At 39.1% G+C, this 22,215-nt stretch overlaps 1 protein-coding gene across 3 annotated transcripts; it reads left to right on the top strand.

The window, feature by feature from the left end:
• Nucleotides 1-12,031: 12,031 nt before the first annotated feature.
• bdh2 (3-hydroxybutyrate dehydrogenase, type 2) lies at nucleotides 12,032-21,573 on the top strand. 3 transcript variants are annotated; one of them, XM_085162801.1, is made up of 10 exons: nucleotides 12,032-12,158; nucleotides 16,189-16,276; nucleotides 17,150-17,228; nucleotides 18,211-18,307; nucleotides 19,672-19,780; nucleotides 20,095-20,155; nucleotides 20,343-20,456; nucleotides 20,807-20,865; nucleotides 21,022-21,114; nucleotides 21,263-21,573. In XM_085162801.1, the coding sequence occupies exons 2-10, from the start codon at nucleotides 16,205-16,207 to the stop codon at nucleotides 21,314-21,316; spliced, it is 738 nt and encodes a 245-aa protein (XP_085018927.1). In that variant the 5' UTR covers nucleotides 12,032-12,158; nucleotides 16,189-16,204; the 3' UTR covers nucleotides 21,317-21,573. The 3 variants fall into 3 exon arrangements, with proteins under 3 accessions (XP_085018927.1, XP_085018928.1, XP_085018929.1); XM_085162802.1 differs by having other exon boundaries at nucleotides 12,038-12,158; nucleotides 16,186-16,276; XM_085162803.1 differs by lacking the exon at nucleotides 12,032-12,158 and adding an exon at nucleotides 14,356-16,062.
• Nucleotides 21,574-22,215: the final 642 nt, after the last annotated feature.

Raw genomic sequence — 22,215 nt, 5'->3', positions numbered from 1 at the left:
CTCAGACTGTCCAGGAGCTCAGTGATCCCCTGGTCCACATTTGCCAGGAGCAAGCCTCAACATTGTCAGTTTGATGATCTGTAAGACATGATCATAAATGTAAATATTAGGGGTGCAACGATACACAAAATTCACGGTTCGGTTCAGTTCGATACTTTGGTGTCACGGTTCAATATTTTTTCGATACAAAAAAAAAAGTTCATGCCTTTTTAATTTATAATTTATTAAATTTTCACGGCACATTCTGCACCATATCTCGGTGCGTTCATCATTTGTTTGAAGCCAGCTCACCTCCTGCAACCACTTTTCTGAGAATACGCGCTTCTTTTGTGGTTCGGACTCCTTCTGACATTTCTTTGGAGGCGGAGGTACATCACAGTAATTGCTTAAAGGAGCTTCTTCGACATCTTTAAGAGTTCTAAACAAATGTCTGTCCTCCTCCAGAAAATCTTATGTACGCAAACACGCGTTGCAACTTCTTATCTTGTGCACGTTTTTTATTTTGACAGCGAATGCGCACCTGCGGACCACTTATGTGCAGCCCTGGTTATTTAGCTCGTCATATTGCAGCCACAGAAATTCTTTTGTCCATGAAACCATAAAGCTGCACTTTCCTTTTGCCTTATAGTCTGATTTGTCATAACTTTTCCGTTTTGTGGTAAGCTTTTCTTTGGCGGTCACTTCTTCACCCTGACCTGTCTTATTTGGCTCAGCAGAACTAAAATATATATCCTGCTGCTTTGACACACGCACTCACTTAATGCTCAGCGATTCTCTGCGCGATCAACCTCTCACATGTTTAAGCTGCGGGAGATTTCACTTGTCATGTTTGCATAGTAAGCTAATGATTGATAAGACAATGTCAGAGGAATTGGTGCGCAAATTATCATCACTCACCAATCAGTACTGTCGCTCTCTATACACAGTTCACGCGATTGCAAAGTGAAAGCAAAAAACAAGCGCAAATTCAAACGCGATTTCAATATGTCACATATTGACAGTGGCTCACCGATGCCAATGACATAATTACCCAGCTATATTTCTGAAAGAATGCAAAAGCATTGACATAGATTTTTCCTTCCTACGATAGGCCGACGGGCAGGGCAGAGAGATTTTGGTAGCCCGACTGGAAAAATCGCTAGCGATTTTGCGAGCCCTGTATCTGATTGAGGAATCACTCATCTTTGGAAAAGAGAGTTTATTACAGAGAAATGGCTCTTTCCAAAATAAAAGCTATACTATACGCTTCTTCTGGGCTATATTCTCAGCAGCATATTAAATATATCAGGTCCCCATAAGGAGAATCATGTGCTAACGGCTGTCTAAATGACTCGGGTAAAGTTTGTAGCATGCCTGCTTGTTGTTTTTCTCTGCTTCCACTTGTCTTTGCACTAGGATGATGTCAGCATAAATGTGCAGTCATATTCGTTGTGTTCCCACTAGTGCTGTCAGCGTAAATCTCATTGAAATGACGTTAACGCCACAACACGGCAAATCTCCGTTAACGAGCTACCGGGGATCGCCCCGTGCGTGGGGCTGGACGGCCAACACGTTAACGAGCTAACTGCGCTAACACACTAGTTCCCACCCATGTAATTGAGCATTGCTGGCACATCCAACATACTGTTTTACTTTAGTCCATGACACGCTTACCTTCAGGGTCATACTTCACATGAAAACCAAAATAGTTCCAAACGCCAGATCTGAATGAGGGTGGGGGAGGTTCAATTTGCCATGTTGCAACGAGAGCTTAACTTCTGTCTGCTAGCTTGCGCTGTGCTCAGTGAATCTGCGTTCGACTACTCCGCCTAGGCTGCACTGTCGAGCGCAGATCCACTGAGCGCTCAACACAGACAGCACCGTCAGAAGGAAAGTTGATAAAATAAATTAAAAATTTTGTATTGTTCGATACATATGCGTACCGAACCGAAAGCACTGTATCGAACGGTTCAATATCGATACGAGTATCGTTGCACCCCTAGTAAATATACAATACAATTGCTGTGTGTTTTGTTACTTCGAAGGAATCAGCTTTGAGAAGGGAGAGCACATGGATATCTGTCTAAACATTTGAGAAAGACTGTAGTTACAATTTTAAAAAAACACAAATCTGTACTTCATCTCTTCATCTAACTGGCTCTGGCCACAAGACTCCGTCAGCTTGATTCTCATCTACAACACAACATGAGAAGAATGGAAAGATGTCAGAATCCATCCTTGTATAGATGCTGCATCAGTTTGATCACAGGCCTTCTCTGTGCCTTTAATGAGGGGTATCTGGGTCACAAATAAAATAAGGTAAAACGTAGAAGTAATAGAAATAAATTAAAGTGATGTTGTCTTCACTGAGATGAAAAGTGAGCTTTACAAAATTGACATTGGAAAGAAGGCAGCAGATGTTATAACAAATGAACATAAATGCACAAATTCAGATGTCCTTTATGAAAACAATGTCCAGAACTCAGATTCTATGAAGGTAAAAGCCCCTCATATCAGGAAGCTATATATGTCTTTAAATTCCTGTCAGAAATGTAAAAACAGAAAATACACTTGGATAATTTAACTGTTACCTGAACTCTTTATACAAAACCTTATTAGACTCTCATTTTGTGTCTAATTAGAAATAATAAAGGAACCTTGAGTTTCTGGTTCTATATTCAAGGTCAATGTGGCCTTACGGCATTATTTCTACCAAACCATAACAAATGGTTTTTTTTTTATTCTGTTTTCTTTTCTTCAAGATAATCAAGAAGAGGTATCATAGGGAAATGTAAAATACAATTGTGCAGGCTTGTGTGTATTATCTAAATTTCCTGTTGGTCATTTATTCCCTCAGCTTCCATGGCAAAGAGTGTTCAACATTCTCATAGGGCACTAATTTTGTGTTGCACATTTGGTTTTAGTAATGCATCTTTATATCTTATCTCTTTTGGGGAATTTAATTTAATAGGTTATTTTCAATTTGTCTTTTGCTTTCATTTCTCTGGCAGATAATGACTTTTTGCTGTAGTGCGATGGATCCATGTGCCACTAACTTGTGACGCACGCTTGAGACTTCTGACAGCAATTCAATTAGAAGTTAGATTAATTAGAAGCTTAAAGGCCCTTTCAAAGTGGAAATATATTGGTAATAAAATATAATTATCGTTTATGCTGTTTTTTTCCTGTATTGTATGAAAGGTACGAGAACTACACATGCGAGTAAAGCACATTGATTATTTTGGAAGGGTTCCTTGGAGACAGCAGAAAGGGAATTCTTGTTTGCCGAGCCTGTGAGGAAAACATTCATAAGGGGAAAAAGTCACTATGCTGTTATGAGGGTTTTCCATTTGCTATATTTTTGTGAGGGTAAACACATCCCTCAGCAAGAGGCAAAAACTACTTTATTCGATGTCAGCTCAAATATCAATTTTTCAAGCTTAAATCATTTAAATGCTAATTTTATTATTAAACACAACACAATGCAGCCAGTATTGAACCCTCTCACTTGCTATAGCCAAATGGAGCAGAGTCTTCTATTTGGGCCTCTTCCTCAAACTCCTGCAGGAAATATTGTGGACTGAGATCAAGACCATATAGTCAGATGGGTCTTGTGAGAAACAGTTGAAAAAAATGTCCTGTTTGTAAAGTGCTCAACAAATGCAAACGGCTGCTCTAATTCTTTTTCTAACTGTTATGTGTAATTCTGTACACATAACAGTTTTCCAGACAAAAATCACAAATCTATAGTGAGTCCAGCTGTTATGACAGACACAGATCTGCCAAAGCAGCTTCAACAAAATGAGACATGAACACAAAACTTTTGCATTTTGTTAATTGGAGCTGAGGTCTTAGTAGCTCCGCCTTCAAATCCTCCCAATTATGAGCTGGAGACGTCCTGGATCAGCTTTGTGGCTCCCCAACACCTTGTCACTGGTATGACCCTGGTGTTTCTCCTAGAATCTCCTCCACAAAGAATTCTATGGACTATGGACTTAACTGTGGGAGTCTGACAAGCTTTGAGATCTTGGTCCTTATCAAAGTCTCTAAGGTTTCCCTTTACCCCATCTTAGAGTGCAACAATACTACAAGTTAATCAAAGCATTTATTTTATCTGTGAGTGGCCATAGTGTTTTATCTTAACAAAACACTATGGCCACTATTTCAGGGATAGGCTCCTTGAAAGCCGGTGGTCTGCTTGCAGTGCAAGGGTGTAGATTTGGTTTTGGCATTGGTGGGGACGGATGATTCAACCACCGAACCCTGCCCTGTTTCTTTTTTTTTTATTTTGGTGTTTGCTTCTTGATTAAAAAAAGGAGAAATATACTTGCCTACATATGCTATTCTACATGCTTTTAAGGCACTATTGCCCCTATCAAGTCAGTGAGCTGGTATGTTTTACTCTAAACATGAACTACTGTTACAGCAACAGACATGGACTACTGGTGTCCTACACAACAACTCAATGTCCACTATGTGAAGGGGCCACACACATGCCTTCTCCTCTCATTAACTGAGATGAACTAGTGGCATATTTGTTTTACATCTATACTGTCCAGTCTCTCCTAGTGGACATGGCAACACGTTATTCATGGTTACATACAATTTTAGACTGATGTGGGCTAAAGCCTAAAACGATGTGCCGGGAATTTGCTGTTCTCCCCGGTTCAGATATTTGAAGTTTGCACAGCTACATTCTCGCCTGAAATTTTTTTTAAAGTTTATTTTGCAACCCAGAAAGAGTAATAAGAGGGGCACTGAAATTCGGGATTGTCCAAGAAAAAACGGGAGGGTTGGCATAAGGGTTTCCAACCGTCCCTTAAAAATCGGAATGTTCCGTATTTAGAAAAAAAAATACACGTCCCGTATTGAGCTGAAAAGTGACGCACTTTGTCCCGTAATACAGTGAGAAGCAAAAGTAGTCTTTAGGTTTTAATGTAATTAACGCTTTGTTTGAAGACATAATTCCCAGCCCCGCTCCTGCTTTGTGACCAATGAGCTGACAGCACACTTATGACAATTCGAGTATGACAATTCAGATTACCGCTCATCTTATTGGTTGAGGAAAGGTCGCTTGCGGAGAAAATACCGGAAGACAACAGATGACCACAACAAAAAGCATGGCCAACAGGGAAACAAACGCCGACACTGCGGTGCAAGTCTCAGATGACAGTACACCTGAAGCTGGGCAAACACTGTGCGATTTTCAAACTGCACGATTGGCTCGCATGGGTTATAAGTTCATAGGTCACGATGCAGGGTCTGACACTATACCGTCTGATGCTCTGATGCGACTCGAGTGCTCACACTGTGGCTCCATAAAATGAAGGTTATAACAGAAAATCTGTCGCTCGCTCTCCCTCTCTGTCTTTCACTCACACAGACACACACCACCATCAACTTTGCTAAATTGCTAATGAAAAACACTGATCAGGCAGCTGTGATTGAGCAGCAATGTAAATCCAACTATTTTCACGGTTGTTGTGGTCATGATAATTTGGTGATGCCACATCAAAAAGGCTTGGATGAGCTTTCCAAAGTTCTACAAGTTGTGCCTCCGTTGCTTGTGTCCAGATCACACGCTGCACAGCCGTGCTGCTCCGTCTTTTTCACCGACGTTTACGTGTTTGCGCGTGAGCAGTGTGAGCGGCTGCGGTGACACCCTCACGAGCGATTGATGATCGGAAGCTGGTCGTGAGGTGTTAATTGCTTCTCGTTACCCCACGTATACTACACGATGCACGATGAAGGCCAAAATCGGGCCGATCACCAAATTGGTCGCATGACTCAAAAATCGGCTCAAAATGGGCCACAAATCGCACAGTGTAAGCCCAGCATTAGACCAGCAATGTTTGTTCCTCTCAGAGAAAGAAAAAAAGGCTGCAAAAGTACAGGGAAGAATGGGAAAAGGAAAACACCTGGCTGGAAAAGTGCACCATAACACCTATAAAGCGCACTGCACTGTGTGCCGGCGCACTTTTTCCATAGGCATGCTTCTAATGGTGGGCACATGACGTTGACAGATCGTTTTTTTAAAAAAAAAAAATTCTATCGGTTTTGTTTTTCTTTACTCGAAGAGATCAAATTATTGGTGGGGACAATTCAATAATAGCTGGATATTGGTGGGGACATGTCCTTTCCGTCCATGCCAAATCTACGCCCTTGTTGCAGTGGGATGGAAAAACAATAGCATTAGAAATGGAAGCCTACCACACAAATGCTTATTTTTTGATCAGATTATATCAAAATTAGAACCAGAATCAAAAATTCTCACGCTCCACTTTCTACACCCACTGCTTCAACTATATCTACATTGTAAACTGAGGCCGTGTGCCATTTGTTTGGCAATGCAACTGCCAGAAAAGAAATACAAGCAAACTTTACTCAGTGCTCTCATTCTGCAGCAGTAATAGGATCCAACGTTGGTAGAGCGGAAATTGTTGTGATATTTTCCAGCAAATCCATGGCAAACAGTTTCTGCACTCAGACCAAAGCTGTTACTATGTTTCCAGATAAGACACTGAGTTGCCATCAGTATTGCTTCTTATATAACCTGCTTTTTTTCTATAAAACCTTTTAAAAGTTGAGATCATCTAAAAACTAAAGTTTCACACTTTTATACATGGAACAAACAAAAACAAACCTCCAAAGTAATAGTGAAGTTCTGCAGTTATGCAGTCATAATTGTCATTGCAACATAATTGAGCTAATTATTAACATTAAAACATGAATGCTAGGAAGATTTTAAAGTATGAAGGCAATGTAGATGTGCACTCAGTTTCTCTGTGTCTATATTTGGACTTCATTTGCTTCTCGATATCTTAAAGCTTTGTTTTTTTTTTAAAATATTCCTCATTGTGTTGCTTAAAGAATGGTCTCTGTGACTTTCAGATAAGAAAGCTGGAAAATGTTATGCTGACTACATTGCAAGGCTATTTTTATATGTACCCTCCCTAAATATTACACCAGCAAAAATAAGCATGCAGCAGACAGAACCATGAAATCAACTGAAAACTGTTTCTGAGTATCTAATAAGTTATCTGGGCACCCCTTTGTGTCTGCGGCTTTTATTTATTTCCTTTCTGAAATCATTATTGCCTTTACATATGAGCTATGAAAGTAAGGCTGGAAAGATAAGAGAAATGAGAGCTTAGTGACATTCAGCAGGAGTCTGGCCACTCAAGAATCAAGTGGGATTCATGCCCAGGTGGAATGCTGTCTCATCAGCCTGCACATTTTGAGTTTATTTGGAAGACGATAGTTTCCCACAGTCCAAATTAATACTGTGCCATGGTAGGAATTTGCTTTTTTTGAATGGTTTGTTTATTACTATCTACAGTGTCCATGTACCCTTCCAAATCCAAACTCATTTCCCTATTCGCTGTGCAACTGCTTTGTTTGCAAGCAAATCAGACAGTTGCAATATGGATGGAAATATTTATGTTTTAGCATCTGCAGTCCAGTACTTGAGCCATGACAAATGTTACCTATCATTACTTGAGCTCTGGCCTATTATCAGACAGGGGACCTGAGACAGCTTATCAGTCCCCAGTCTCCAGTGAGGTGAGTTGCTACTGGACTAATAGTATACTGATAATATTATAATAAACTATTACACTGTTAAAATGTATCATATTTAATTAATATGTTAAAAATGTTTAAAAATGTGTAGCTTTTTAACGTATAAGGTATTCATACCGACACAATTTTAACTCATACATTTAGGTTTCTATAATGCAAAATTTACAGAATAATCACACAAAAACAACATCTATTTTATTTTACCTTGCTGCAGTTTCAGAAAAGAGTGGTTCACTAAAATATGGGTTAAGCTTCACTCTGTTGTTTGGCTGTATCAACTGATGATCTCTCTTGAGATACAGACTGTTAAGCACTTTTGCTGTTGTGTAAAGGCTCAACAGGTATTGCTTATTTAGTTTAAACAACTAATGTAAATCTTACATAAGGTTTTGATAGGTTGGCTTGGATTAAATGGATAGTAGCTTTAAGGAGGAAAGTGCTATTAATTACTGATTTGAATCAATAAGTAATTAAAGGTTTGCAACAAGTCACATTTAATTTAGATTCTGTGTGTGTGCATTGATTCTTATAGGAATACACCAGCCATTTAGTCCTTCTTCACATAAGAGTCACAAACATTGATTTCAATCAGCTCAATGAAGGATGAGATATCCTGATTCTAGTCCCTATGGTTCCAGCTCCAGGAATCCAAGATCCTACATCTTCCAGTGTCTGTCAATAGACTTTTGTTCCTCAGTAAAAACCCTGGTTCTCAATAGAGTACTAAATCAGTATTCCTCACTCAAGGTGCATGCAGTACCTTCAAAGAGCATCTGAAATCCTCTCTCACCAAACCTCTGGAAAAAAAAAAACTTTCTGAAACCAGCAAACTGAAAAAAGTATCCAAACATATCATTAGTGTGCACAACTGAACTCACATGCTGGGTTATCATTCGTCTCACAAACGTCCTCCAGAGAAGACAGGTTACACCTGTTCTGAAAGCAGATCAAATACTTCCATGCCTTCTAAACCAGCCTGTAGCTGTGAAATAAAGGGATAACTTTCAACAGCACAAACGGCATGAACTTTAAGAAAATAACAACAGCAATAAAAAGCAAAAACTGCTGTATTTAGTTCCCAGTACTCATATAATGCAAAATATTAATATCAAATATGCCATTTAAAAGTAATAAAAGTGATACAAATAAAATAGCAATAAAAACATGACAATAATAAAACAAGAAGCTCATTTCAAAGCTAAGCAATAATATAGAATATTCAGTTCAATTCAGTTTTACGTATACAGCTCCAAATCACAATAGTTGCCTCAAGGCGCTTTATATTGAGAGGTAAAGACCCTTACAGGGAAGACAGAGTGAAACCCCCCCCAAATCAGATAACCTCCTATAAGCAAGCGCTTTGATGACAGTGGGAAGGAAAAAACTCCCTTTTCACAGGAAGAAATCTCCAGCACAGCCTGGCTCAGGGAGGGGCAGCCAGTTGAAGCTAAGGGGAGCAAGACAGGACAAAGACGCTGTGGAAGAGAGCCCGAGAATCTTTAGCTTTAATCTTTGACTTTGGAACAACATCTCAAACTAGCACATATGTCTCATGAAAGTAATCAGTAAAATCTTAAATCAGCTGGAAGAGAAGCCTGGATTAATGTGATATGGTGGCATGTGCTAAACTCAGTAACCAGTAAGAACCATACTCTGAATTTTATAACTGTCACTGTCCACTCAGCTGCCTCCTTTACTATCACTGGTCATCTGAGGCCTGCCAGGGTAGCTTGTTTTGAAGAAAGGTGTGAGATTTTCATATCTTGAAGACTTTGTCACCTCTGTCAGAGAGAAAGAGAGAGAGTGAGAGATGGTCTCTGAACTCTAAATGTCACTGAAAATCATCGTAGACATGCTCTGAATGGTGGATACTGTAGACTATGCTTTGTGGCTCAACATTAAGTGTAAGAAGAAAGTCCACAAATATCTGATGAATAATATGGCTTCAGTTATTTTTAAAAAAATGATGATAGTATTGCTTAAAATGTGCAGATTTGGCACTGATTTTACACCAAATGCAACACTTCCATTTATCCAGGCTTGGGACCAGCACTATAGGAGTCCCCTAGCTGGTGACCTGAGATCTTGTCTCAAACTGGGGATCTTTCACACTTACATGTGTTAACAACCACACCACAGTGGCAAAGCAAGCAAACAAACACAAAACAACAACAATGTTTATTAGAGTTTGTAATATATTACAATAAACTAGAAATCAGGTAACACAAGCTAGGTATATGGTATAATTTCCCACATCCATGAGTAACCAGGGCAGTTATTATCATCTTGGAGCTGGCCCATTACTTAATCAATCTTTTCAAATTATCAATATGTTATTGATCAGTGTTTCTAAACAGTTTGGGCATTTCTATTATTGGAAATGATGAATCATAACTGTCTTCTGTTTATCAAAATTACAACAGACAGTCTTAAATGAAAATAATGAGATGGAATACTAGTTTCAAATTAAACATTCAATCAATGAACCACTAAATTATAAATGTTATGCAGGAAAACATTGTCGGATTATAATATTATTTTATGCCATGTTAGACCCCTAATTAAAGATTGTGAATTATTATGTAGTTTTAGTTTGCATTATTCTCCTGAATTAGAAGAAGGTGATAACTATTACATTTGTTAAACTGATCTGCATTATATTAGACTGCTGATTTATTGTGAATGAATTATATTGTTTTATGATGCATTATATTGCTGAGTTATAAGAAAATACTGTTCCAGAAAGTCATCGCCTTATTTGTCTGATTAGAAGAGAACAGAGCATACTGCCCCATCTCAGCAGGAGCAGATAAACAGGGAGCCAAGGTCGTAGCTTAGGTGCTGTGTGAGAGAAAGAATGTGAATGTTTAGGCTTTTATGATTAGGTGGGGGCCACTAGAGGCTATAAGAGTTTGATCAAGGCTCCACCAATTTGAGATCTGATGCTGTCTGCTGTATGGTGTCCATCTCCCACGCGTGTGTTCATTAAATCATCGTTTGACTTGACCCGGCCAGACCAGTGTGGTTACTTTTGGTTTTCCTCCTGTATCCATCCTCAATATTTGAATCCGTAACAACGTATAAAGCAGTTTGATAAAACATTAAAAAGAAATACGATGATGGAAAACAATGACAATATGTTTTCATATTCAGCTGAGAGCCCAGAACTCAAAATGCAATATGTGTAACAGTGTGGTATCTTGAAAGAGCAATAATGAACCAATAAAAATGAAAATTAGATTTGATTTAATAAATAATATGCTTCACTTGAGCATAAAAGAAAAATTTATTTATGACCCTGGAAATAGCAGCTGAGAAATCCGCCTCATCTTGAGGGTAGCGGTTATGTTCTTTGAGCTTTGAGTTATGCATGGTCTTTGTCACCAGATGGACTTGCCACACTTCTGATGCCTTAATTACTAGAAATACTGACTTGAAAATTTGTGCTTTTAATATGTATGAAAGCTACGTTTTATAAAAATAATATGAATAAAATGGTCTGTATTTGCATAGCGCTTTACTTGGTCCTAACGACCCCAAGGCACTTTACACTATACACAATCATCCACCCATTCACACACTGGTGATGGCAAGCTACATTGTAGTCACAGCCGCCCTGGGGCACACTTTTTGAGGTTATTCTTTGTTTGGTCACATGTGAAAGTGCCTTCAAAACCTTATTATAACGTGAAAACCAACTTCTGTTTCAGGCAAATAGAAGATTTATTTGTTTATTTTCTTATTTTACAAGAATAAATGTTTTTTCCCCAAATGTCTCATTTGAATTACAATCTTGACATTCTTAAAATGCCAACAGATTTATCCTACTTTTAAGCTCTTTAACCATTAACAATGAACACTGAAAAGACCTGACAAAGGAGGGGCAAAGGTCATTTTCCTTCCAAAGTCCTTCCAATTACAATTCAAGATGATTTACAAAGACAGCAAAATTTTCCAACTCATAAGGATGTTATATAATAACAATAACAGAGTATAAGGGCTAGATTAAGAAAAAAGACAGTTTAGAGTGATCTTTTTTTATTATTGTTGTTCACTTTGACAATAAACTTGAAATACTATTTTAAGATTAAACTCAAAATATAATTTCACCTTAAGGAGTATATGAGTCATGTGCATTATGCATTACATACTATTTATTTCAACTTTTGTTGTGAAATTTCATATTTACTCTCAAAATGAATAATTAAAAAAAATCTTTCTTATATTGTTTTTTTCTTGGTCCTTACAAATAAAATATTTGTATCTAATGTACATTCTTATACAAAGCTCGACTAAGTAAGGCTATATTAAATATTAGTAGCCCGAAGGACACTCAAAAGAGAGCTTATTTTAACAATTTAAAAAGTTCGTACAAAGCTTAATGTCTTTAATTTTTTAAAGGGTGAAAAAAACGTCTGAAAGTAGAAAGCCTTGTTGGTGTGCTCCCTTGCTTTCTAGTCTTCTCAAATTGCACCCTGTCCCTTCGTGTGAACTTCCTGGTCTCGAACCAACAGGAGTTCTAGCTGCGTGTCACGTGTCCAGCCTCGCTGAACTCTGACGTTGAGTGCGTCTTGTCGAAGTCGGAGCTGAGCAGAGGGGTGAGTTTCTAAAATCTTTACGTTAGCTAACAGTCCAACCTACAGAAAGCATCTGCACATGCTCATCAGTTAAAGTCGTTACTGTGTGTTTGATCGCGCTTGAGCAGCTGATGCAAGTAAAGTTTGTGTAGGTTACACACGTTTAAAAAATCTGTTATGCAACGTCCCAATTAGGCAATCAATGACATTTCTGCAGTTACAGGTTAACGTGTTTGAAAAGCGATTACAGTTCAATGCTACTTTGAATTGTTACATTTTCTGGACTGTATTTAGAGGTTTTTTTAACCATCCAAATCTACTTAGAAGACAGGAGATTCTAGCAATATCACTCACCTTTGTATCTTTTCTTAATGCTATCTCAGTTTAAAATCAAATAGAATAGAATAGCTCTTAATTGTCATTGTACATGTACAACGGAATTATGGAAATTATGGTTTCTAGTAATACCTGTCTGCACATCCTTAGATACACTGCAAATTCACTGTAGGAGCCATATGAGTAGTTCCTTTTTGACTAAGTGGGGTGGTTTAAATGGACTCACTGTGTTGGTGCACGGGTGTGGGGCGTGTCTCATGGGTGTGGTAGATGATAAATGTGGTTGCACTCACCTGTTCACAGCACCTGATGTTGATGAGCAGAAAGGTAGGGTGAGCATGAGGCAAAACTTTCTGTTGACCGCAGCTTGAGCGCAGCTTGAATTATTTTGATGTATTTTAACTGGAACTTGATGGTTTTTGTATATTTGTGCACTAATTTGATGCCATGGACCAAGTTGTAATTTGGCATAGTAGTTAGTGCAGTTATTGGAGAGTTGCAGTTATTTGTTTGTGCAGTCTGTGCATTTGTCTAATAGTTAATCCCAGGCACTGATTTGTATATTGGACAGTTGCATGTGGAATAAAAGGAGCAAATGGTACAGAAGTGTATTTTATGTGTTCATTGTTGCGCGTCATCGGTGTCCTCATGTTTAGCCTGCCGCGGCCATAGGTTGGAGGAGCCGCAACATTCACCATAGTTGTACTGGTGACAGTCAAAGGAGCTTGCAAAGAAAAGCGTCTGGACTTCTTTAAGTTACTTGAAAACTTAAAGAAGTTTTCAAGTAACTTAAAGAAGTCCAGACGCTTTTCTTTGCAAGCTCCTTTGACTACGATGACCTGGATGACTGAGAACCTTCACAGATGTACTGGTGATGCTTTTTCTTCTTTGTCTGAGATGGCCACAGTAACTGAAAATCTGCACTGTTTCTAAGACTAATGAACTGAGAACAGGCACAAGCAGTAAGCAGTGAAGCTTAAAATGTCATTTCTCTTTTGAGTCACATTGTGTTTCATTATCTCATGTGAGGATTTACACACGAGTTAATACTTAATGAGCAACAGCAGACTGATAGGTAGGTTAAAGTTTTACAGTTTGCTTTAAGACAATGCAGAAGTGCAAAATGTGGAAATCCTGCACTGGTTGGTTGAAATCTTCATTCAAATGCTAAACTGTCCCTATGACAGGTCAGCTCACCAGTGCCCAGCAGCCCACATGGTATGGTGTGCCATTTTGTGGTTATTTAAAAGAAAAGTTGTTTTTTTGTTTTTTTTACCGGAGGTACCAGAGTGGTGTGAAGTGTTTTTGTTCTATAGCTTCACCAAGGCTATGGATATTTGAAAAGGTTCACACCTCATTTGCCTGTGGCAATGGTATTAGCTCAGTAATACTCCGAGTATTTTCAAAAATTTTAAACTTCTCCTGGAAAAATTGATAAAACTTAGGAGTCTCCAGAACTGTTAGGCCCCAACATCGACTGTTACCACTCGCAAGAGAAAGAGTGCCATGTCTTTATGAATTAAATATAAATGAAGAATTCTTTGGCAAGTGCTAACTAGGATTGGATCCATCCTTGGGTGGCTGTAGCTCAGGTGGCAGAGCAGGTCAGCCACTAATCAGAAGGTCGGTGGTTCAATCCCAGGCTGCCTCCTGCCTCCATGCCAAATATCCTTGGGCAAGATACTAACCCTATGTTTGCCTACTGGTGGTCAGAGGGCCCGGTGGCGCAAGTGTCCGGCAGCCTCACCTCTGTCAGTGCGCCCCAGCGCCCCACTGGCCCCACTGTGTGTGAATGACTGAATGTAGTGTGAAGCGCTTTGGGGTCCTTGGGGACTAGAAAAGCGCTATACAAATGCAGGCCATTTACCATTTAGCATCCTTACAGGCACTGTAGGAACTGTTAATTCGCTCTGCGGGGCCTACAATGCTTAATCCTTGGCCACAAGACTGGTGTGCATCTTTCAATTGGCTTACTTTTCAGAAGCCAAATTCTGCAGCAGGCCCTGAATTATAAATCTGGAGGACAAGTGTACATGCCCAGGCTTCGGGATAGTTCGTGGCCTCCATGATTCAGGCACACAACCAGGTCTGGCTGTCAGGTCTAGTTTGTCAGACCAGGACTGCATAGTTGTTCTGGCAGCTTCTATAGAACCTTAAGCCTTGTTTTTGGCCAGGGTTTGGTTGTGTTTTGTATGAACTGCAACATCACAAGAGCCCGTTTACCGGACTCACCAATGTCTGCTTTTGAACTATAGATGTTGCTATTGAGGATTATTTTATATTATTGTTCTCCTTTTGTTAATACAAAAGGAGAAGTCCAAACAGTAAACAAAGCTATGGCAGAGTTTTCCTCAGAACAGTTTAATATTTTCAAGTTGTTAAGCTCTGTGTAAAACCTGGGCATCTCTGAGCTCTGAACTTCTTGCAAACTTGTGTATTCAACAATGACAATCTTGTGCACGGCAGGTTACAAAAAACAAGGACTGCATGAAAAGTTGAAACAAAAGTAAAGAGTGGAACTGGTACCAAGAGTTGTAACGTCACTTTTGGCGCACGTTGCCGTTCTTAAGGGTGACAAAAACGAGTGTAGACCAGGTGTCAGTATACTAACCCCCCTCCCCTTCCAATGCCTTCGATGCTTGTTGCCTCCTGGGAACACGAGATGGGTCTGGGCCCGCGCTGGAGAGTCGGCGCAGTGGCAGGATGGCTGCTGTGTTGTCTGGGATTACTCTTCATCCCCTACCCAACCCCGTTGCTGGTCACGTGCTCTATAATGTTGTACTGTGGACATTTATGTGCTTTCTGTGCAGAGGAGTTTTTTTGTTTCCTGTTCTCATGCTGTCCTCCTATAGCCCAGCATGAGTAGAGGTCTCTTTTTTTCCTCTTGTATTTTCACAAGCCCACAATAATCTTCATAAATATATCATCTTCATGTTGGTAATATTGATGAAATGATAAGAACGTTTGTGCTCTGAACTTTGTATAGACAGATGTGATTGCTGTATGTTATTCCATATCTTTAAGTCCTTGACTGAGAAACTGCCATATTGCATTATTTCTGGGCTGTGTCATGTCATATTTGGTCTAATTACTAACTTTCACTGCACGTTCCATGGTACTGATCTTGTCCAATTTGTTGGGTGACATTATTGTAAATAAGGACCAGCACTCTGTGAACTGAATTTAAGCTGGTACCGGAAGCGGAAGACAGACTCACTGATAAAGCACATTTGTTAATAGGGCCTTTTTACCACAAGCTACAATCATTTTGAGCCAAGTAATAAAATTTACATTAATATTTATAATGCCTGACTTTGTCACTATTAGTGACTGAATGCGCTAAACCTAACACTACAGCAAGCTTCTAATGAATTCAAGTCCTCTTCGTAAGTGGTTTTGTGGGGTCACTTAAGAGTTCTCTCTTAGCTGCCATCAAATGCTGCAGTTTACTGAAAGACCATTTTGCCAAGAAAGCCTGTCAATGATTGCACAGTTATATAACCAAATTACGAATTGCACCACACTTTTCAGAGATTAGCAGGGAATGTATGTCTTTGCATGTCTGGACTGCTGAAAACCACGAATTAAAGTATAGAAATTTGTACATTTGTGTAAAAAACATGCTTGATATACCTTTTTAAATTAAGACTGAAAGCATTTATCTAAATAAATGTGTTGTTCTACTCAAATCTTTTGTTTGTTTTGTTCACAGCAGCAGTGGAAGGTAAACTATGGGTCGCCTGGATGGGAAAGTGATTGTTCTGTCCGCTGCTGCTCAGGGGATTGGACGTGCTGCAGCAATCGTAAAAACATTTAATATCTTCTTCTTAACATCTCACTGATTTAGTGGCTTCTAAATCACAGCAGAAAATGTTTATTTAGTAGTTAAATATTGCACTTATTCAGTGCTCTTTATGTTTTGATAAGCATTAAATATAAATGAACTAATATAGGATATACTGCTTAGAGTTAAAGATTTTAAGAAGTCCTGTGATGTAATTTTTCTTCCAACTTCCTTAAGTATAGAAACACTTAAGCATGTCACCTAATGTCCTGTAAATGACTGCTGTAATAGTGATTCCTGAGTTAATGGAAGCAAAGGTTCAAGACCGTCCTTTAGGGATATTCTTGCCAAAAGAGATAACGACACACTTGAAAATCTCACACACTGGATTGGACCATTGCTACATCTGTTCCCTCCAAGTGATCTTAAAGTGTGCAAAGGTGCCTTGTATTACAGTGAACTGGGTTTTTATTGGAGGAATTCAACCGAAAAGTTAAAAGATGCAAATGGTATAAGGGGTCTTTTGTGCAAATCCATTTGCACTTTAAAAACCTGCCTTATTGATGGGAAGTTGAATGGATTTCAGAAGAGTTGTGGAACTGTGGATGGATATTGACAGTCTGCTTTCAGATGCTTGATAATGAGATATTGATTGGTATTGATTATCTGAATTATTCCCTGTAGTTGGAGTGCCCTCGTCCATTCGTACGGCAATTTAGATTCCTGCTCAGTTGTGTCTGTGGTTCGGTGTCCTTCTCTTTTCGGTTTTGTGGTATAACCAATCATCATAATTGCAGATTTTTCCTTAAATTTTATATCACAGCATGTAGAACATTGAGGAACCACTTGGAACTGAACACTGATTTTTTTTTTTTTTTTTTTTGAACTGTAGGCATTTGCTAAGGAGGGAGCTCACGTCACAGCCACAGACATAAATGGAGAAAAGCTGAAGGAGCTGGATGGTATTCAAGGCAAGCTTCATCTCTGCTGATCTATGGCTGCCATCTTCTGGCTATTTGAGGCATTGCAAAAGGGATGCCAGTTTACTCCTATCCCTTCATTCAAGTTCTTTCACAACTTAATTATTCGATGCAAAGTTTTAAAACTTTGATTACTTTGAAATAGCTTGTACTTAGAGATAGGGTGGGAAGTTCAGTTATTCAAGAGGGGCTTAGATTAAAACCGTGGTTAATCCACATCGAAAGGAGCCAGTTGAGATGGTTCCGTCATCTGACAAGGATGCCTCCTGGGTGCACCGTGAGGGAGGTTGTCTGGGATTGTCTGACTGAGAGGAGGTTTTAGCCTATAAAGCCTAGGACCTAGGTTCTCTGCTTAGGTTGCTGGCACCCACAACTCGGCACCAGATAAGTGGAAGAAGCAATGCATGCATTCTACTAATTTCTCTCATTTTGGCCAAAGCAGCTAATTAGTATAAATGCATAACACCTGTGCTTTCCCCAGAGTGAAGTTTAACTTATCTCTATTAGAGAAATTGAAATTGCACTGTGGTAATTTTAAAAAGAAAAAAAAACGGATTATCTCATTTCTTGTGTGCATATCATATATTAGTTTTAAAAGGCTTTATATGGGTTTTAATTGTCTTTTCTTCAAGACTGTGAGAAGAGGACCATATCTCTATTTATTCTGGTCTCTGCAGTAAATGGGTTTAAATAAATAGGATATGAGCAACATTTTTCTTCTGATATCACGCCTGAGCACTTCACCCTCTTAACTGGCTTTCTGCAGAGCCACTGAGCGGCCAGTAGGAGAAGATGTATGTTGAAGAAGATAGCAGCCAGGACCATTGTTTTGCTGTGTAACTGTGAAAATGATTGATAAATGAAGCTGCTATACCTTGAATTATTTCATGCACTAAAATAAAGCCAGCGATTATGAAGACAAAAGCAGTGCAAGTATAATCTAAACTGTCCTTGTGTTTGTTTTCGCTGTCAGGGATCAGGACCAAAGTTGTGGACGTGACCAAGAAGGACCAAGTAGAAGCCCTGGCCAAGGAACATGACCATGTAGATGTTCTGTTCAACGTTGCTGGGTACTTTTTAAATTAGTTTTTATTTCTCTGATTTACTGAAGAAACAAAAACCTTACATAATTCTTGGAAAAACAAAACAAAATGTATGGTATTTAGAAGTTCCACATCAAGTAACCTTTTTAAAACAAATAAAGCTGTAATTTGCACCATTTTTGGAAGTGAATTTGTGTGAGTTATTGTTGACAACAGATTAAAGTAGAAAACTGAGAATAATATGTCAAAACCAGAATTCCTAAATCAGCAGTCACTGTGCATTTTACTTGTAGTTTCAAATAAACATTAAGTCATTCTTTTTAACCATGAGGAAGTCAGGAGAGACGGAGAAGTATGTGAGGGTGGTGCAGGACATGTAAGAGGACAGCGGTAAGGTGTGCAGTAGGAGTGACAGATGGGTTCAGGGTAAGGGTGGGATTACATTAGGGATCAGCTCTGAGCCCTTTCTTGTTTGCAGTGGTGATGGACAGGATGACAGATGAGGTCAGACAGGAGATACTGTGGACTATGATAATTTAAAGACAAAATACATGTGAATTAGATGGACACAGGTCGGAAGGTGAACATGCAAGTGAAGGTAGATCAGTTTAAATACCTGCGTTCAACCATCAAAAGCAATGGACAGTGCACAAGAGAGGTGAAGAAGAGATTGCAGGAGCATGGAGTGGCTGGAGACAAGTGTCAGGGGTAATTTGTGACAGAAGGATAGCAGCAAGAGTGAAAGAAAAGGTTCAAAAGATGGTAATAAAGATGCTCAGATTTTTGAGTGAACAGGATGGGTAATATTAGAACTGACTACATCAGAGGGACAGCTCAGGTCGAACGGTTTGGAGACAGAGTTAGAAAGTCTAGGCTGAGATGGTTTGGAGATTTGCAGAGGAGGGACAGTGGACAGAGGATGTTGCCAGCAAGGAGGAAAAAAGACACAGATGAGGTTCTTGGATGTAGTGAAGGAGGACATGCAGTGTTGGTGAGACATAGGTGGAAGCTAGGAATAAGATGTGATGTCAGTTGAATGATCTGCTGTGGTGACCGCAAAAGGAGAAAAAAAGATAAAATAATTTAAGTTACACTTTTCTAATTCACCCATCTGTCTCCTGCTTACTACTTAATTACATTTCCAAAACCCCATAACATACATACATAACCCCCTCTCCCCTTTTTCTCAATTTTATTAACAGGTTTCTTCTACATTATCACCTTTGAGTTTTATCTTGAAATGGCAGTAGTTTACCACTCTGGTTTTGATTAAGTTATTAGGTACAGATATTGTCACTTGTATCTCACTGTTTGTCCAAATTGTCATATTAATGCTGTCTAAAGTTATTAGATGAGGCTATTTTTCACTAAATGTCTGTGCTTGTACACAGATTTGTGCATCATGGCACCATCTTGGATTGTGAAGAGGATGACTGGGACTTCACAATGAATGTCAATGTGTGGAGCATGTACCTGATGAGCAAGGCTTTCTTGCCTAAGGTGACTTTTGGCCACTTCACCAAACCCTTAACACCATTTATCCCGTGAATGTAATAGGTGCTACCGATAATAGTGTGACATATGCCTTTAATTTTGTTCTCATCCGTTGTTGGATTAGCTGCATTAACTGTACCACTGTGAACCCATGACATGATGGGTGGGGACTGCTCAGCTACTAATCCTGCTTTAGCTGCAAACTAACCAAACTGCCAAACTGTACCTTAAGCGCAGATCTCTGCACTTTTCATTACTTTGTGTAGTTTTAATCTTGATTCAACAAAACAATTCTGTTAATATGCCATTTGTCATTTTAGATGTTGGCAAAGAAGTCGGGAAACATTATTAACATGGCATCTGTTGCATCAAGCATAAAAGGTAAACGATCTTCCTCAGATTTTTTTTTTTTTTTTTTTTTAAATTGCAGTTGCTTGTAGAACTATTCCTACTTAAAGGGACACGATGTCTTTGAAGTTTGGCCAGTCTTTGCAATCCTCTTATCTCAGATAAATGCTTTGCCTGCGTATGGCTGTGTGTGAGTGACAGATGTGTTTCCTCAACACAGGCGTTGTTAACAGGTGTGTTTATAGTACCTCCAAGGCTGCAGTGATTGGGCTCACCAAGTCCATAGCTGCGGATTTCATTGAGCAAGGCATTCGCTGTAACTGTGTTTGTCCTGGTAAGGTTAGAACACAGTGCAACAAATCACCATATCACCATGTGTTTTTAGTCTTCCTCAGTGATACTCAAAGTATACTGTAAACATCCTTGAAATTAAACTAAATTGATGGGTTTTTTTAGCTGAAGGTTGTTTCATGTTAGCGGACACTGGCTTAAGAGCCAGTCTAAAAAGATGCTGTGTATACTTTTATTTTGATTATTTATATACATCACATGCAAGTCCAACCCAATCGTATTTAATACTTATTAATAGAAAAATGTTCATTTAGCCAAAGACCATAATTTCTTAACTAACTCTTGTCTTTTAATAAACATTTCATTAGGCTTGCTCTCTTTCTATTTCTGTAGGGACTGTTGATACTCCATCACTGAGGGGTAGGATCCAGGCTCAGCCCAACCCAGAACAGGTATTGCAGGCTTTGATGTACATTTTCGCCAACCTGACAGTAATGCCTGCGTGATTCATGTACTATGTGTTATATGTTATTTTTATTTACACAATGTTAAATAATGATGACTGGATGATGAAGATAATAAATGATCCAATTATAACTCATTTACAGGCTTATAAAGACTTTATGGCAAGACAGAAAACTGGCAGGCTGTGCACAGCCGAAGAGGTTGCACACCTGTGCGTATACCTGGCCTCAGATGAGGTGAGTGCTTGCACAGATGTAATTCAGGAGGTATAATAATAGTATGAATACAGTGTAGGTATCATAGGAATGCACATACCTAGAGAAAGCTGTATTTTGTCAGTAAAGTAATTTACCAGTGTTTTTAAACTGTCTGGGCCCTCCACAGTCAGCCTATGTGACTGGGACAGAGCACATCATCGATGGAGGTTGGAGACTGTGAGGAAACTGGAAGGACTACATCATTACAGAAGTGGAATCCAAGCCTTGAATTCAAATAAAGTTGTCATAAATGGATAATTTTTAAAAATTATTATTATAAATTAAGAAAAAATATCAGTAATATTGCATATTTTATGGAAAAATGTCTTGTTTTGCAACTGAAACCTATGCTGCAAATATATTTGTCATCCTAAATTCAAACGATAAATAATGTACAGAAGTGTGTAATCAACTTTAAACCTTTCCCGTTTTCCATTACTGTGCATTACTCTGTGCATAATAGTGAAACAAAAGCTATGTGCAAGATGTTAAGCAAACCAGTTTTCCAAGTAACCCAAGTTCTCCATGCACCGTTGTGGACGCTACATACTTGCTTGGCAGTCACTAATCCGCCTCATTCCTCATGTACCAGCTGGTGCATCTGCTGCAGGGCTACGAGAAAAGCTGCCACAGACAGCCCGCACGCTCTGGTGTTTACGATATGAGGTGAGCGCGTTTTTTCTTCTATAATTATTAGGTCATTTTTGTCAGAGGCGGTCGCTTGCTAGCTACCTGCATAAAAGGGTGGGTGCACTGTCAGCTTTTAATAGGAGGTACACAGGCATAAGGAGCTACTGGACAGTAGGACATCAAATATCGGACAAGAACCAGCTGTCAGAGTGGTGGAGATTAAACTAGCCCCCATACTTGCTGGTCCAGTTGACTGAAAAGTAAAATCCAGCTTGATTGTATAAACCGAAGTTAGAAAACCTCGGCTGTCAATTTAACGTTTAAAGAAATTAGGGTCGTTGTTTGACTTTAGCAATAGGACATGAAACCGTATTGTGCACAGCCTAAACGCTGTAATCCACAGATATTTGCGAAACGCTCCCATATTAAACGAAAAAATAGCTAGTGACG

Source organism: Neolamprologus multifasciatus, chromosome 6 (genome assembly GCF_963576455.1).
Source record: "Neolamprologus multifasciatus chromosome 6, fNeoMul1.2, whole genome shotgun sequence".
NCBI classification, from domain to species: domain Eukaryota; kingdom Metazoa; phylum Chordata; class Actinopteri; order Cichliformes; family Cichlidae; genus Neolamprologus; species Neolamprologus multifasciatus.
Note: the sequence above shows the minus strand (reverse complement) of the source record. Positions and strands in the feature narration are given on the sequence as shown.